A 16867-nucleotide genomic window follows, 5' to 3' on the forward strand; every position below is an offset into this window, starting at 1 on the left:
AACTGTAAGACATTATTGGAAGAAATTGATGATGTCATAAAGAAGTGGAAAGAGATTCCATGCATATGGATTAGAAAAATAAACATAGTTAAAATGTCCACAGTATCTAACGCAATCTACAGATTCAGTGCAATCCAAATCAGAATCCCAATGATGTTCTTCATGAAAAGAGAACCAAGAATCCCAAAATTCATAATGAGCAAGAAAAGACCCTGAATAGCTAAAGCAACCCTGAGAAAAAAGAACAAAGCTGTAGGCATCACAATCCCTGACTTCAAAGCATACTACAAAGCTATAGTAATCAAAACAGCATGGTACTGGTACAAAAACAGACACACAGATCAGTGGAGCAGAATTGAAAGCCCAGAAATAAAACCGCACATCTATGGACAGCTAATCTTTGGCAGAGGAGCTAAGAACATACAATGGAGAAAGGAAAGTCTCTTCAATAAATGGTGTTGGGGAAACTGGACAGCCACATGAAAAGAATGAAAGTAGACCCTTATCTTACAGCATACACAAAAATTAACTCAAAATGGATTAAAGACTTGAAGGTAAGATGTGAAACCATAAAACTCCTAGAAGAAAACATAGGCAGTGCACTCTTTGACATCAGTCTTAGAAGGATCTTTTTGAATACCAGTCTACTTGGGCAAGGGAAACAAAAGAAAAAATAACCAAATGGGACTTCATCAGACTAAAGAGCTTCTGCAAGGCAAAGGAAACCAGGAACAAAATGAAAGGGCAACCCACCAACTGAGAGAAGATATTTACAAATCATGTATGCGACAAGGGTTTAACTCCAAAATATATAAATAACGCCTACAAGTCAACAACAAAAAAACAAACAACCTGATCAAAAAATGGGCAGAGGATATAAACAGACATTTTTACAAAGAAGATATACAGATGGCCAACAGGCACATAAAGAGACATTCAACATCACTAATCATTAGAGAAATACAAATCAAAACTACAATGAGATATTACCTTACACCTGTAAGAATGGCTATAATTAACAAGACAAAAAATAACAAATGGAAGACAATGTGGAGAAAAGGGAACCCCCATACACTGCTGGTAGGAATGCAAACTGCTCTAGCCACTATGGAAAACAGTATGGAGATTTCTCAAAAAATCCAAAATATATATACCATATGACCCAGCTATCCTGCTACTGGGTATTTATCCAAAGAACTTGAAATCAACAATTCAAAGAGACTTATGCACCCCTATGTTCATTGCAGCATTATTCAAAATAGCCAAATGTGGAAGCAACCCAAGTGCCTGTCAACTGACGATAAAGAAGATGTGGTATATATACATTATATATATATATATGTATATATATACATTGTATATATATATGTGTGTGTGTTTGTGTGTATATATATATAGAATGGAATACTACTCGACCATAAAAAAAGACAAAATCATCCCATTTGCAACAATGCGGATAGACCTTGATGGTATTATGTTAAGCAAAATAAGGCAGACAGATAAAGACGAACAGTGTATGATTTCACTCATATGTGGAAGATAAACAAACACATGGACAAAGAAAACAGATTAGTGGTTACCACAGGGGAAGGAACTTGGGGATGGACATAAAGGGCAAAGGGTCACAAATATATGGTGACTGACAAAGAAAAATGTAAAACTGAAATTTCACAATGTTATAAACTATTATGACCTCAATAAAATAAAAATAAAAAAATTTAAAAAGGGATTAGAAAGTTAAAAAAAAAATCCACAGGTACCATCATACTTGATGGTGAGAAACTTGATAAGATCAGGTACAAGGCAAGGATATCCCCCTTCACCACTCCTTTTCAACATCATACTGTAAGTCCTAACTAATGCAGTAAGAAGGAAACAAAAGTATGCAGATTGGAACAGAAGAAATAAAACTGTCTTTGTTCACATGTGACATGATTATCTCTGTAGAAAATCGAAAATAATTTACAAAGAACCTTCTGGAATAATAAGAAATTATAGCAGAGTTTCAAGAACAAGGTTAATATACAAAAGTTGATTGCTTTCCTTTATACCAGCAATGAATAATTGGAATTTGAAACAAGCACACCACCATTTACATTAGCACCAAAAAATTGAAATACTTAGGTACAAATCTAACAAAATAATGTGTAAAATCTATATGAGGAAAACTACATAACTGATTAATGAAATCAAAGAAGATCTAAATAAATGGGAAGATGTTCCATGTTCATGGATAGGAAGACTCAATATTATTAAGATGTCAATTCCTTCAACTTGTAGTTGAGTGCAATCTGAATCAAAATCCTGAAAAGTCATTTTTTTCAATATTGACAAACTAATTCTAAAGTTTATGTGAAAAGGCAAAAGACCCAGAATAGCCAACACAATATTGAAGAAGAATAGCAAAGTCAGAGGACTGACAATACCTGACTTAAGTCTTTCTATAAAGCTACAGTAATCAAGGTAGGGTGGTATGGGTGAGAGAATATACAAGTAGATCAAAGGAACAGAATAGAGAGCCCAGAAATAGGCCCACACAAATATAGACATCTTGTCTTTGATAAAGGAGCAAAGGCACTCAATCCAGTGGAGAAAGGATGGTCTTTTCAACAAATGTTGCTGGAAGAACTGGACATCTATGTGCAAGAAAAAAAAAAAAATCTAGGCACAGACCTTACACACTTAACAAAACTTAACTCAAAATGGATCACGGACATAAATATAAAATGCAAAACCATAAAACTCCTAGAAGATAACACAGGAAGAAACAAGATGGCCTTTGATACAGCAATGATTTTATATATAACACCAAAAATAAAATCATGAAAGAAAATACAGACAACTTGGATTTCATTAAAATTTAAAACTTCTGCTCTGTGAAAGACACTATCAAGAGAATGAGAAGACAAGTCAGCCACAGACTAGAAGAAATTATTTGCAAAAGGCATATCTGGTAAAGGGCTTTTATTGAAGGTATACAAAGAACTCTTAAAAATCAACAATCAGAAAACGAAAGTACTCAAAAAATGGACAAAAGATCTGAACAGATACCTCACCAAAGAAGATATACAAATGCCAAATAAGCTTATGAGAAGATGCTCAACATCATATGTCACTCAGGAATTGCAAATTAAGACAAGAAGATACTACTATCCACCTATTAGAATGGTCAAGATCTGAATATTGAAAACACCAAATGCTGTCAAGGATAAGGAGCAACAGGAATTCTCATTCACTGTTGGTGAAAATGCAAAATAGTATAGCCACTTTGGAAGACATTTTGGCAATTTCTTACAAAGCAAAACATAGTCTTATCAGATGATTCAGCAGTTGTGCTCCTAATGAGTTTCAACCCCGAAATGAGTTGAAAAGTTATACCTACACAAAAACCTCCACCCAAATTTGATAGCAGCTTTATTCATAATTGCCAAAAATCGGAAGCAACCAAGACATCACAGAAGAATAGATAACCTGTAATGCCTATATACAATGGAAAATTATTCAGCAAGCAATTTAAAAAAAGTAAAAGAATCTATCAAGCCACAAAAGGAAATAGAGGAACCTTAAATCCTTGCATAAGTACTAAGTGAAAGGAGGCAGTCTGCTAAGGGGATATACTTTATGATTCCAACTATATGACACTGTGGAAAAGGTAAAACTATAGAGACAGTGAAAAGATCAGTGGTTTCTAGGAATTGGAGTGGGGGGCAAAGGGATGAATATGTAGAGTACAGGGGATTTTTAGGGCAGTACAGTTATTCAGTATGATGCTGTTATGATGGATACATGACATTATGCATTTGGAAAAACCAATAGACTTGTTCAACACGAAGAATGAACACCAATGTCAACTATGGATGTTAGTTAACAATAATGTGTAAATACTGATTCATCAGTTATAACAAATATACCAGATGAATGCAAGATATTAGTGATAGGAGAAGCTGTGAGGGAGAAAGGGGGTATATGGAAACTCTCTGTACTTTCTGCTTAATTTTTCTGTAAACCTAAACTTATTTTTAAAAAAAGTCTACTTAAAAAAATGTGCAAGACGAAAAATCATTCAGATCATGTGCTCTACTTCCAATTCATAAAATCTTGAAAACGTAATTTAGGCAGATCCTAATCTAGCTACTTGTTTCTGCCCTACCAAATGGCAACCAGGGATTAGCCCTTGCCATCGAAATTCTCATTGTTCTGGCATTTTCTTTCCATTGTCTTTGTATCATCTCATCAACTTACCTGGATCCACCACCTCATCCCTACACTCTTGTGTCTCCCTCTTTCTCTCTGTGTCTCCCTCTTCCCAAATTTATTCAATGATGACCAGAATGGTAGAGAAAATGGGAAGGAAGGAAGGAAGAACATTTAATCATGATTGCTGCTTCTCCCTTGCTTGCTTCCTTCTGTTTCCAATAAATACACACAGGCACACACACACATGCACACGCACACACACACACACACCCCAAGAGGCTTGCTTACAGGTGCCACTGTGGTAACCCCTTCAGTTCCTGTCACATTCCTTCAAATTTGTCATGTGTGACTTTTTGTGCCTGAAATTCCTGTCAGGAAAGAGGAATGATTTCCTCTTGAAAAAAGGAATCACTTCCTGTTATTATTTCCTTCCTCATTGTCTGGCTTTATTTTTTGCATATTCTTTTTGTTCTTTGACAGAAATAAGAATGCTTTAGTAGCCTTTTCAGAGTCCTCTAGCCAGATCATCAACAATAGGTGAGTTGATTTTCTGTCATCTGAGTGGGAAAACCATTTGGGAGCATTGGTGACAATACAGAATGTCCGTGATAGCCTGTCAGCTTCTATATATAACTTTTTTCTTTTTTGGATCAAGAAGGACCAGGTCAAAAGAGAGAGAACACTTACTATTTGTGTGTTCGTGAACTTTAGGGATTACTAGTGAAAATCCTTAGGGAACTATTAGAGTACCTGTGTATATCTTTCTGCTAGTGTGGGTCAAGAGAGAAAACACTATTTGGAAGCACAAAGGTAGTAGCGGTGGACAGGGAGCAGAGGAGCCCTCAGCAGAAACTAAAAGAGATAATAGACTTGAGATCTGTCCCTTACCCTCCAGAGCTCTGCCACAATGGGAGGCTGGTATCCCAAACCCAAACCAACCATCATACTGGAGGTAGGCCCTGCCTCAGGCCGACAGTTACTTAACCCTATCTGAGGAGAAGGAAAGACATCCATGAAACATGAAGAGTAAGGAGGTGGTGGAGGGACTTGAAATCAGAAAATGAGATGGGATAAGAGGGATTCCTACCTACAAACTATAGCTGAATTTGAAGTAAATGTAATCACAAAAGGCAATTACACATTGGGGTTAAGTTTAGTAGTAAAGAAATGTTTTTAAATCTTGATCCATTAAGGATTCTTTTACAGGCCTAAGAATTTTATTACCATCATATGAAGCCTCAATTCTAGGGAAAGATGAAATATTTTCCAAATAACCAAATTACATGTGAACTTACAGGGTTCAACCATTTTGTAAGTTATAGAGAAATTGTAGCTAATTTGAATGAGAAAAGTGAGTCTATGAAGTCACACGGTGTTTGATCATGTACATTTTAATCCTTTAGTTCTGATTGGAATAAATTGACATCAGTAACCACTGAGGAAGTCTCCAGCAAAAGGTGAGATTATAGATATATCTGTAAAGATACACACACAAAGTGAAGAGAGATTTCTATTTGGAAACAAGGAGAATGATAGCAGGGTGTCAGTGGATAACAATACAGAGTGTCTTTGACACTCTTTTGGAGTCATCTCACGGTAGCATCTGTAGGTAACTCTTTACCTTTTTGGACCCATTTGGATAAAAAAGGAACAAGTTATAAAAGGGATGCTTCTTCCCCTAAGTGTGTTTTGTCACCCTTAATTAGTAGCAGCCAAAACTCTTAAGAAACTATCAGATTGCCCACATGTGAGACTCTACTAGAGTGGACCAAGAGAGCACAGAATCTCATTTGGAGCAAGGAGACAAGGTAGCAGTGGACAGAGAACAGTGGAGCCCTCAGCAGAAAAGAATGGAGCTAATAGAGCCTGGATGTGTCAATGACCCTCCAGAGTTTTGCCACGGTGTGAGGCTAGTGCCCATACTCACTGTCATATTGGAAGGAGCCCCCCGCCCCTACCTTAGCCTGCAGTTGCTTGACCCTGAGGGTCAGAAAAGATATCTATGATGGTGAAAGCAAGAAAGTGATGGAGGGGCTTAAGAATTGGGAATTAAACGTGAGAAGAGGGATGGGTACCTACAAACTGAAGTGGAATTTGAAATAAATTCTACCACAAAAGGCTGTTACACACTAGGATTAGGGTAATTGTAAAGAACTTTGCTTGTATCTTGATGCATTAATTATTTACAGGCTAAAATTTTCATTACTACCTTATATAAAGCCTCATTTCTAATAAAAACTAACATACTAGATTTAGTTATATATACATGAATTTTTTTTTACAAGTGGATCAGAGTTTATTAAGTAGGGGGTGAAGAGGGTGTGGCACAAGTAGAAGTATGCAACACCCGAAGTGAACAGAATCTGAGATTCCTGAAAAAAAATCTGTCGATTACACAATTGGCCACTTGCTCCTCCATTGACACAGGGACTGGTCAGGGCAGATGAGGGAATAAATCCTGTGGCAGGACCAGTGGTTACTCCCAGGCTGGGAATAATCTCCACGGAGCTTTCAAGACCAAGCCAGGCTTGGGCAGAGACTTCATAGCTGATGAAGCTGGATCCAGCAAGGTGGCTGTGAGCGAGAAGCCCTGGGTGGCAATCTGGTTGTATATCATGAGCTGGCAGCACTGGCTCTGATCCCTAGGGAAGCAGTAGAGGTCATGGGTGAGGGCAGCCACCGTGCCCAGGCAGCCTATGGGTACCATTGGGTTCTTGCAGGTCTTGAGAAGGAACTTTTCCTTGAAGCTTTCTGGAGTGCTGTAGACACTGAGGCTAAAGCCCTCAACGACTAGATGCTGCGACAGTTCAAAGGGTGCCTCTGAAGTCATAAGGCTGGGAGCCCCCATGTCCCAGGCAACAGCAGTATGAGAAAACAGGGATGCTGAACTCTATCTCCTCTATATGTGAATTTGTAAAGATCAACCAGTTCATAAGCTGTAAAGTAATTACAGCTATTTGAATTAAAACAAACAAGTCTAAAATTAAAATGTGGTATCTGAATAGGTAACTCTCTAGTCCTTTAACACTGCTCTGAATGAATTAACATCAAAAAGCTATGAGGGGGCCACCCATGAAATTTGAGATATAAATGAATAAATAAAAATAAATATATATCTTTTTATATATACACATGTATATTTATATAGTTATATCAACACAGACATACAAACACACATACACAAACATAAATACAATGAAAGAAAGAGAGATAAATTTCCAAATTCATTCTTAGGAGTATCCTTGACAGTACAGTGTCTTTGACACTGTTTCTAAATCTTACCATAGCACCTTTAGGTAACTTTTCATCTTATTGGATTTGGTTGGATAAAAAAGGAACAGGTCATAAGAGGAATGCTTCTTCCTCCTAGTAACTACCACCCAAAAGTCTTAGAAAAATTTCAGAATGCTCCAAATAGGAGCATTCTGCCTTTGAGACTCTATAGATTGAGTGAAAGGGGGACAGAATCCAATTTAAGGCAAGGTGGAAGTAGCAGTGGACAAAGAGCAGAGGAGCCCTCATCACAAAGAAAGGAGCTAATAGAGTGGGATCTGTCCCTCACCCTCCAGAGTTCTGCTGCCATGTGAGGCTGGTGTCCTAGACCCAAACCCACCACCCAATAGAGGGAGTCCCCAACTCAGGCCTGCAGTCACTTAACCCTTTCTGAGGGCCAGGAAAATCAACCATGTTAGGTGAAAGTAAACGTGAAGGAAGAACTTGAGAGGTAGGAAATTAGGTAGGAGAAGAGGGATGCACACCTGAGAATTGAAGTTGATTTTGAAATAAATTCCACCACAAAAGGTTGTTACACCATGGGTCAAGTTCAGTAGTAAAGAACTGTACTTAAATCTTGAGTAATTAACTTTTTTGGTAGGTCTAAAATATTCATTACAAACATATATAGTATCATTTCCAGGGAAAAGGAGATATTGGATTCCAAACTGATTTACATGTGAATTTTCTAAGAGTCAACCGGTTGATAAAATCAAGAGTAATTGTAGCTAATTTGAACTAAAAAAGTAAGTCTAGAAGTCGTGTGGTGCCTTACTATGTGTGTTTTTAATCCTTTAGCCCTGCACCAAGTGAACTGAGCACAGTATCTTCTGACAGCTTCTACGATGCCAAGTGAGCTATGACGAATAAATCTGTATATATGTGTCCGTATATGTGTAGACACACACACACACACACACATTCAGAGAAATTGATGTTTGGGATGTTCACTCTCAGGAGCACCTGGGAATACAGAGTTCCCTTCATATATTTTTAAAGCCCTCTCATGGTAAGCTTCAACGTGTAATATTTTTTGTCTTGAAATTGAGATAGAAAAGATGCACAGGTCATAAGGGAAGTCTTTTTAATCCTAGAATTTGTCACCCTTGATTACTGTGTATGAAATTCTACTAGAGATGGCAAGGAAGGAGAGAAACTTATTTGGAGCAAGGAGGAGTTAGCAGTGGACAGGGAGCCAGAGGAGGCCTTAGCAGAGAAGATTGGAGCTAATAGACTGGGATCTGTCCCCCATCCTCCAGAGTTCTGCTGCCGTGTGAGGCTGGTGTCCCAGACCCAAACCCACCCTAGTATAGAGGGAGTCCCTGACTCTGGCCTGCAGTGACTTGACCCTATCTGAGGGCCAGGAAAGACAGCCATGATCGAGGACAGTCAGGGGTGAAGGAGGGACTTGAGGAGCAGGAAATTAGGTAGGGGAAGAGGGATGCACACCTGCAAATTGAAGTCGATTTTGAAATAAATTCCACCACGAAAGGCTGTTACACCATGGGTCAAGTTCGGTAGTAAAGAACTGTACTTAAATCTTGAGTAATTAACTTTTTTGGTAGGTCTAAAATATTCATTACAAACATATATAGTATCATTTCCAGGGAAAAGGAGATATTGGATTCCAAACAACTGATTTACATGTGAATTTTCTAAGAGTCAACCGGTTGATAAAATCAAGAGTAATTGTAGCTAATTTGAACTAAAAAAGTAAGTCTAGAAGTCGTGTGGTGCCTTACTATGTGTGTTTTTAATCCTTTAGCCCTGCACCAAGTGAACTGACCACAGTATCTTCTGAAACCTTCTACGATGCCAAGTGAGCTATGACGAATAAATCTGTATATATGTGTCCGTATATGTGTACATACACACACACACACACATTCAGAGAAATTGATGTTTGGGATGTTCACTCTCAGGAGCAGCTGGGAATACAGAGTTCCCTTCATATATTTTTAAAGCCCTCTCATGGTAAGCTTCTACGTGTAATATTCTTTGTCTTGAAATTGAGATAGAAAAGATGCACAGGTCATAAAGGAAGTCTTTTTAATCCTAGAATTTGTCGCCCTTGATTACTGTGTATGAAATTCTACTAGAGATGGCAAGGAAGGAGAGAAACTTATTTGGAGCAAGGAGGAGTTAGCAGTGGACAGGGAGCCAGAGGAGGCCTTAGCAGAGAAGATGGGAGCTAATAGACTGGGATCTGTCCCCCATCCTCCAGAGTTCTGCTGCCGTGTGAGGCTGGTGTCCCAGACCCAAACCCACCCTAGTATAGAGGGAGTCCCTGACTCTGGCCTGCAGTGACTTGACCCTATCTGAGGGCCAGGAAAGACAGCCATGATCGAGGACAGTCAGGGGTGAAGGAGGGACTTGAGAAGCAGGAAATTAGGTAGCGGAAGAGGGATGCACACCTGCAAATTGAAGTTGATTTTGAAATAAATTCCACCACAAAAGGCTGTTACACCATGGGTCAAGTTCAGTAGTAAAGAACTGTACTTAAATCTCGAGTCATTAACTTTTTTGGTAGGTCTAAAATATTTGTTACAAACATATATAGCATTATATCTAGGGAAAAGGAGATATTGGATTCCAAATAACTGATTACATGTGAATTTTCTGAGTAAACCAGTTAATGAGGTCAAGAGTAATTGTAACTAATTTGAACCAAAAAAGTAAGTCTGGAAGTCACGTGGTACCTTACTATGTGTGTTTTTAATCCTTTCACACTGTCCTGAGTAAATTGACAACAGAAACCGCTGATGAAACCTCTGATGAAATGTGAGATAGAAAGATAGATATATATAAACAGAAATATATATATATATATATATATATATATATATACATATATATATAAAAATACAGAGAGGGAGATGTATTGAGATTTGGGGGGTTTGTTTTCAGCAGCATACATGACATTACAGAGTGTCCTTGACACTAGTTGGATAAAAGAGAAGTAGGTCGTAAGAGGGTTGCTTCTTACCCCTTTTGTCACCCTTATTAGCAGCAAAAACCCTTAGAATGCTGTCAGATTGCCCATCTATAAGACTCTGCTAAAGTGGTCCCAGAGAGCAGGAAAACCTATTTGAAGCAAGGAGAAGTAATTCTGAAGGGGTTCAGGAGTAAAGAAATGTACGTGAACTTGATTCACTAAGTTGTTTTTCCTAGGACTCAGATCTTCATTACAAATATATAAAGTCTCATTTCTAGGGAAAAATTAACTATCAGTTTCAAGTAACTGATTAAAGTATTATTTTTTAGGACAAGTAGATTACAAGTTATTGAAAAATTGTAGCTAATTCTCATTTAAAAATAAGTCTAGAGAAACATGTAACGTCTTACTATGTGCATTTCTAATCCTTTAGCTGTGAGTCAAATGAGTCGAAAACTATAACCCATGTTAGACCCATGCCTGAAAGGTGAGATGTAAATACATATATAGAAAGAGATGGGGGCATATTGACACTTGTGAAATCTGATTATTTATTGAATGGAGTCCTTATCTCAGGAAGTTATTTGAATCCTGTCCAAGGAGGAGAAAAGATATCCATGATATGTGACAAGTAGAAGGTGGTAGAGGGACCCAGGTTCCAAATAACTAATTAACTTATAGTTTTTTAGAGTTCTATCAGTTTATGAATTGTAGAGCAATTGTACCTGATTTCAACCAAAACAGTAAGTATACAAAGTTACTTGGTTCTGACAATGTACATTTTCAATCTTTCACACTGGCCTGAATAAATTGATATCAGAAGTCTGTGATGGCTTTGATATGTCTTACCTGTCAATGAAGGTTCCATCCAGCAATACCGATGTCATTTGTTTGAGTCAGTGCTATATATATCAATCTTGAGAGAGAGAGAAAAAGAGAGTGAGAAAGACAGACAGACAGAGATGGAAAGAGAGAGAGAAAGAGAAACAGCTATTTGCAAAATTCAGTCTTGGAAGTGTCTATGGAAATACAGTGTTTCCTGGAGAATAATTCTAAAATTATTTTTAAAAAATTAGGTCTTCCAGTGAGCCAAATCATGTTTCCTCTGTCTTTTAGATTCAAAGGATTCTTTTTGTTGAAATAAATTTTTCATATCACTGTTCCATGTAGCACATTTCTAATGATATATTCTTGCATTTGTTGGTGGTTAAAGAATAAAGGAACAACTCTCCAGGCTCGATAATGGTACTGAGGACACTGACTTGTCTGATTCTTGTGGGTAAGTCAGTTTGGAATTTGGAGGGAGGGAGCAGTTGGTGGATCTCTTATCTTTGCAAAGATAGGGCTTGTGTTGAGGCAAGAAAGAAAAAGGAAAATTGTGGAAAGGTATCCAAATGTTTGGGGGGGGTACACAATAATAACTAATTGAATTTGCAGATAAGTACCACGTGTAAAAAAAGTATTTCCACATACTCACAAATAAATGTTCTTCTAGTTTGAAAATGTGAAAATAGACTTAGTAGATAATAATTTTATTATAAAGTTTCTTTCTTAACAAAGGATTGCAGAATGCTGTTTACCCTTCAACTGTATTCCTTTCCTGTTTTTCCTGGATATATACTGACTCTTGGTTTTGTTGATTTTGTCTATGAGGAAATGAGACTGATAGAAAAAGCAAATGTGTTCTGCTGAATAAAGCCCTCTTCATGACTATTGGAATTTTATTAATTTTGACTTGTTTCTGAGTAATCTTACTGAGAGTACTTCCTGCTGCACTGATCTTCAGGCATTTTTACCACAGACTCACAGCAAGGAAACAATAGATTCCTAAAATGGCATGTGTCTGAACTGCGGAAATATTCATGAGATTTTTCTTCTGCTCGTCTCTTGGACAGTTATTTAACCATTCACCAGCTTGTGTCAATGTTGGAGAGTGAGTAGTGCTGAAGAGGATATTAACTGATAACTTTTGCAATTTTTTTGTTGTCTGGACAAAGACAATATGGAAAATAAAAGAGTGACCAGTGAATACAAATAGTTCTTCAAATTACCCATTAATTTCCATTTTCTGTGACTTTTTTCACCATGGGCCATCAATGAAGAGTTCACTCTGTCACTTCATTAAATTTTATGTCTGCATATTAGCTATATATCTTCTGCAGTGAGGCCGAGGGCTGGGGCAAAATTTGAATAGATTGAGCAAGGCAAGCATTTCCTTTTTCTTACCCCCTCCAAACAAAATAAAGTGGTTTTGTTTTGTTTTCTTAGTTACAAATGCTTATTGTATAGATACAAGTGACATTTGCGATAGTATCTGGGAGAAACACTGGTGTTTCAGACTAGGAGGATGGTTTTTGATTTGGAGTTTGACCTGGAAACAATGCTTGACTTTGACATCTAATATTCACTGGACACTCGGCAAGTCACTAAACCTCTTTAAACTTTAGATCATTCACCTGTAAACTGTAAAAATAATGCTATGTACAGTATCTATCTACTGGGTGTTGTAGAACAAAAAGCTAATAATAAAGGTAAATTAGTATGTGTGAAAGTGCTTTTAAAGCTCTAAAGCACCACAAATAAGCTTTATGCTAAAAACCAAAAGTAACACAACAGTTCATTATTAGTAAAATCAGAAAATACAGACAAACAATAAATTCACCCATAAATAGCCATTCTTAATTTTTGATCCATGCCCTTCCAGGTTCCTTAGAGATATACATTTTTTGTTTATGGGTATGGTATCATATGTACCTTCTTTTTAAAAATAACCTTATTGCTCAGTGACGTATCACATATTTCTGTGTTAATAAATATACATATGCATTTACAACACTATACTTTCTTTAATTTCAGATTTTCTATTGTTGCCTGAAGTCCTACCAATAGCTAACTTTATTTATTTTTAAATTTACAACATTATTTTTAACAGCTATACAATACCTCATAGTGTAGATGTGTCATAGTTTATTTAAGTAATCAGATATCAATGGACATTTAAATTGTTTACTTTTTACTCATACAAAGAGTGATGAATATCTTTGAGACCAAACCTCTATATATTATTATTTCCTTATGATAAGTTCTCAGAAATGGAAATTGTGTCAAAAGGAATGCTTGTGAGGCTCTTGATATTGATATGCCCTCCCAAATCACAATATAAAAGTGTACGTTTCCTCCATTCCCATGAGTTTCATAGAACTTGTATTTCATTGTTTGCAAATTACCTTAGCCCATTTAAAATTGGGATATTAGGGGCTGGCCCCACGGCCAAGTGGTTAAGTTCATGCACTCCGCTGCAGGCAGCCCAGTGTTTCATTGGTTCGAATCCTGGGTGCGGACATGACACTGCTCATCGAACCACACTGAGGCAGCGTCCCACATACCACAATTAGAAGGACTCACAATGAAGAATATATAACTATGTACCAGGGAGCTTTGGGGAGAGAAAAAAGAAAAAAATAGAATCTTTAAAAAAATAAACAAATAAATAAATAAATAAAATTGGGATGTTATTGGGGGGTGACGTCAGCAACATGGTGGCATGAGCTCACCCGGGACGCTCCCCTCCAAATTACAACCAAAAAGAGCAACTGCTTTCCAACCAAAAAAATAATTGCTAATAACAGAAATTGTCAGAGACCCACAGCAGCCAAATGCCGGAGGGTGGAGAGGCTGGAGCCACCCTCGGAGGAGCTGGAACTGGGTAGGAAAGAACTTTGCTCCCTCCCCTAGAGACTGGGATTTGCTGCTGTGGGTGAGGGAAGGAGTAGGGGAGGGGCCGCGCGTGTGGGGATCATCCAGGACTCCCACCGCCGGTGCAGTGGAAACCCTCTAACGGGGGAAAGCTTTTGCATGGGGGAACCCCAGCAAGCCAGGGCCCTCGGAGACCAGAGAGCAAGAGCTGACCCCAATCCAGGTCAGCACGCAAGAGAAAGTGCCCCTCCTCCCCCAACCCACACTGCAAGCGGCCATCGCAGCTGAAGGTAGAGGGCTCAGAATGCAAGGCTCTCGACCCCCATCTAGTGGCAACAGGCTGTAACTGCAACCAAATAATAGCATCATGTGCAAAAACTGCTCCTCTACCATCCAGCAATTTATAAAAGCTCCAGTCCAACAGGAAAACAATAAAAATACAGAAGTAGGTCCTGAGGACTTGGAAATAGGTAAACTAAGTGAAGATGAGTTCAAAATAGCTATCATCAAAATATTCAATGAGGTAAAGGGAAATATAGAGAAACAAGTCAATGAGTTCTGGAGTTACTTCCCAAAAGAGATTGAAATTATAAAGAAGAATCAATTAGAAATACTAGAGGTGAAAAATACAATGGATCAGATAAAACAGGATACGGATTCTCTGAATGCCCGTGTAGACACCATAGAGGAGAAAATTAGCATAATCTAAGATAGACAGGCTGAATGGCTCCAGACAGAGGAAGAAAGGGAACTAAGAATTTCAAAAACTGAAGAAAATCTCAGAGAAATAGCTGACTCAATGAGAAAATGCAACTTAAGAATCATCGGAATTCCTGAGGGTGTGGAAAAGGAAAATGGAGCAGAAAGTATGCTCAACGAAATAATAGAAGAGAACTTCCCAAATCTAGGGATTGAGAGATAAATGTGTGTGAAGGAAGCTTTCAGATCTCCTAGATTTGTCAATGTAAAAAGACCTACTGCAAGGCATATAGTAGTAAAAATGGCAAAAATGAATGACAAAGAAAGAATACTCAGGGCAGCAAGGCAGAAGAAAATAACCTACAAAGGAACCCCTAGCAGACTTTCAGTGGATTTCTCTACAGAAACCTTACAAGCTAGGAGAGATTGGAGTGGCATATTCAAAACTTTAGAGGATAAAAATCTTCAGGCAAGAATACTCTATCCAGCAAAAATATCCTTCAGATATGAGGGAGAAATTAAATCTTTTCCAGACAAACAAAAGCTAAGGGACTTCATAGTCACAAGACCTCCACTACAAGAAATCCTCAAGAAGGCTCTCATACCTGAGAAAAGATAAAAAGGGAGAAAGGGGTCACAAAACACAGAGTAGGGAGACAGATAGAATCTGAATAGGATAGCAAATATTCAACTATATCATTAGGATAAAGGGAAGGAAATCACCAAAGCAAAGACAATCTTATCACTCTAACCACAAACTCACAACACGAGCTGGAATAAGAGATGAAAATAATAATTTAGGAGGAGAGGAGGAAAGGGTCTGAAACAGTCTAGGCTAAGGAAGTAAGAGACCACCAGAAAATGGACTATGTTATACACGAGATTCTGAATACAAAGTTCAGGGTAGCCACTAAACTAAAAAACAGAACAGAGACACAAAACATAAATAAGAAAAAATCTAAGAAACCCAGCATAAGAAATTGCAGTAGTCAATAGGTAGGCTAAAACATACAGGACGAGAAACAAAGGAAGCACAGGAAAACTGGAAAACGAGCAACAGAATGACAGCATTAAGCCCTCATGCATCAATACTCACCTTCAATGTAAATGGATTGAACTCTCTAATCAAAAGACACTGAGTGGCAAAATGGATTAAAGAACAAGATCCAACAATTTGTTGCCTCCAGGAAACACACCTCAGCTCCAAGGACAAACACAGGCTCAGAGTGAAGGGGTGGAAGACAATACTCCAAGCTAATAGCAAACAAAAGAAAGCAGGTGTCGCAATACTTACATCAGACAAAACAGACTTCAAGATAAGGCAGGTAAGAGAGACACAGAGGGCCAAAATATATAATGATCAAAGGGACACTTCATCAAGAAGAAATAATGCTTATAAATATCTATGCACCCAACACAGCAACACCAAAGTTCATAAAGCAACTATTAACAAACCTAAAAGACGATATCAAAAATAACACAATAATAGTAGGGGACCTCAACACCCCACTCACATCAATGGACAGATCATCCAGACAGAAAATCAATAAAGAAACAGTGGAGCTAAACAAAAAGCTAAAACAGTTGGACTTAATAGACATATATAGAACACTTCATCCAAAAACAGCAGAATACATATTCTTCTCATGCGTGCATGGAACATTCTCAAGGATAGACCATATGTTGGGAAACAAGGCAAGCCTCTACAAATTTAAAAAAATTGAAATAATAACAAGCACCTACTCCGATCATAATGCTATAAAGCTAGAAATTAATTACGAGAAAAAAGCTGAGAAAAGCACAAGGATGTGGAGACTAAACAATAGGCTATCGAACAAGCAATGGATCATGGAAGAAATTAAAGAAGAAATCAGAAAATACCCGGAGACAAGTGACAATGATAACATGCTATACCAACTCAGATGGCATGCAGCAAAAGCTGTGTTAAGAGGAAAATTCATTGCAATTCAGGCACATCTTAACAAACAAGAAAAATCCCAAGTCAGCAGTCTTAAACTACACCTAACTGAACTAGAGAAAGAAGAACAAACAAAGCCCAAAGTCAGC

The 16867-nt window shown here is 37.8% G+C and overlaps 2 protein-coding genes across 4 annotated transcripts in view; one reads left to right on the forward strand and one right to left on the reverse strand.

Moving 5' to 3' along the window:
* Positions 1 to 16867, forward strand: part of LOC138918351 (phosphatidylinositol 3,4,5-trisphosphate 3-phosphatase TPTE2-like) — a 390322-nt gene that overhangs the window by 120827 nt on the left and 252628 nt on the right. For both annotated transcript variants that reach the window (XM_070239583.1, XM_070239584.1), the window contains 6 exons: positions 4678 to 4734; positions 5601 to 5654; positions 8269 to 8322; positions 9236 to 9289; positions 10839 to 10892; positions 11619 to 11684. In XM_070239583.1, the coding sequence (XP_070095684.1) occupies positions 4678 to 4734; positions 5601 to 5654; positions 8269 to 8322; positions 9236 to 9289; positions 10839 to 10892; positions 11619 to 11684 (339 nt within the window). The remainder of the gene's footprint in view (positions 1 to 4677; positions 4735 to 5600; positions 5655 to 8268; positions 8323 to 9235; positions 9290 to 10838; positions 10893 to 11618; positions 11685 to 16867) is intronic.
* Positions 6823 to 16867, reverse strand: part of LOC138918357 (mitochondrial ornithine transporter 1-like) — a 68336-nt gene continuing 58291 nt past the window's right edge. Inside the window, exons 5-6 of one of the 2 annotated variants that reach the window (XR_011427694.1) lie at positions 11255 to 11321; positions 6823 to 6839 (exon numbers count right to left, since the gene is read on the reverse strand). Coding sequence is in view for 1 of the 2 variants with exons in the window: in XM_070239608.1 (XP_070095709.1) it covers positions 11317 to 11321 (5 nt within the window). In the remaining variant the exon portion in view is untranslated. Of the gene's footprint in view, positions 6840 to 11236; positions 11322 to 16867 lie in introns of those variants that run through there. The other variant, XM_070239608.1, reaches the window with a different exon arrangement.

Source organism: Equus caballus, chromosome 17, assembly GCF_041296265.1.
Source record: "Equus caballus isolate H_3958 breed thoroughbred chromosome 17, TB-T2T, whole genome shotgun sequence".
NCBI lineage: Eukaryota > Metazoa > Chordata > Mammalia > Perissodactyla > Equidae > Equus > Equus caballus.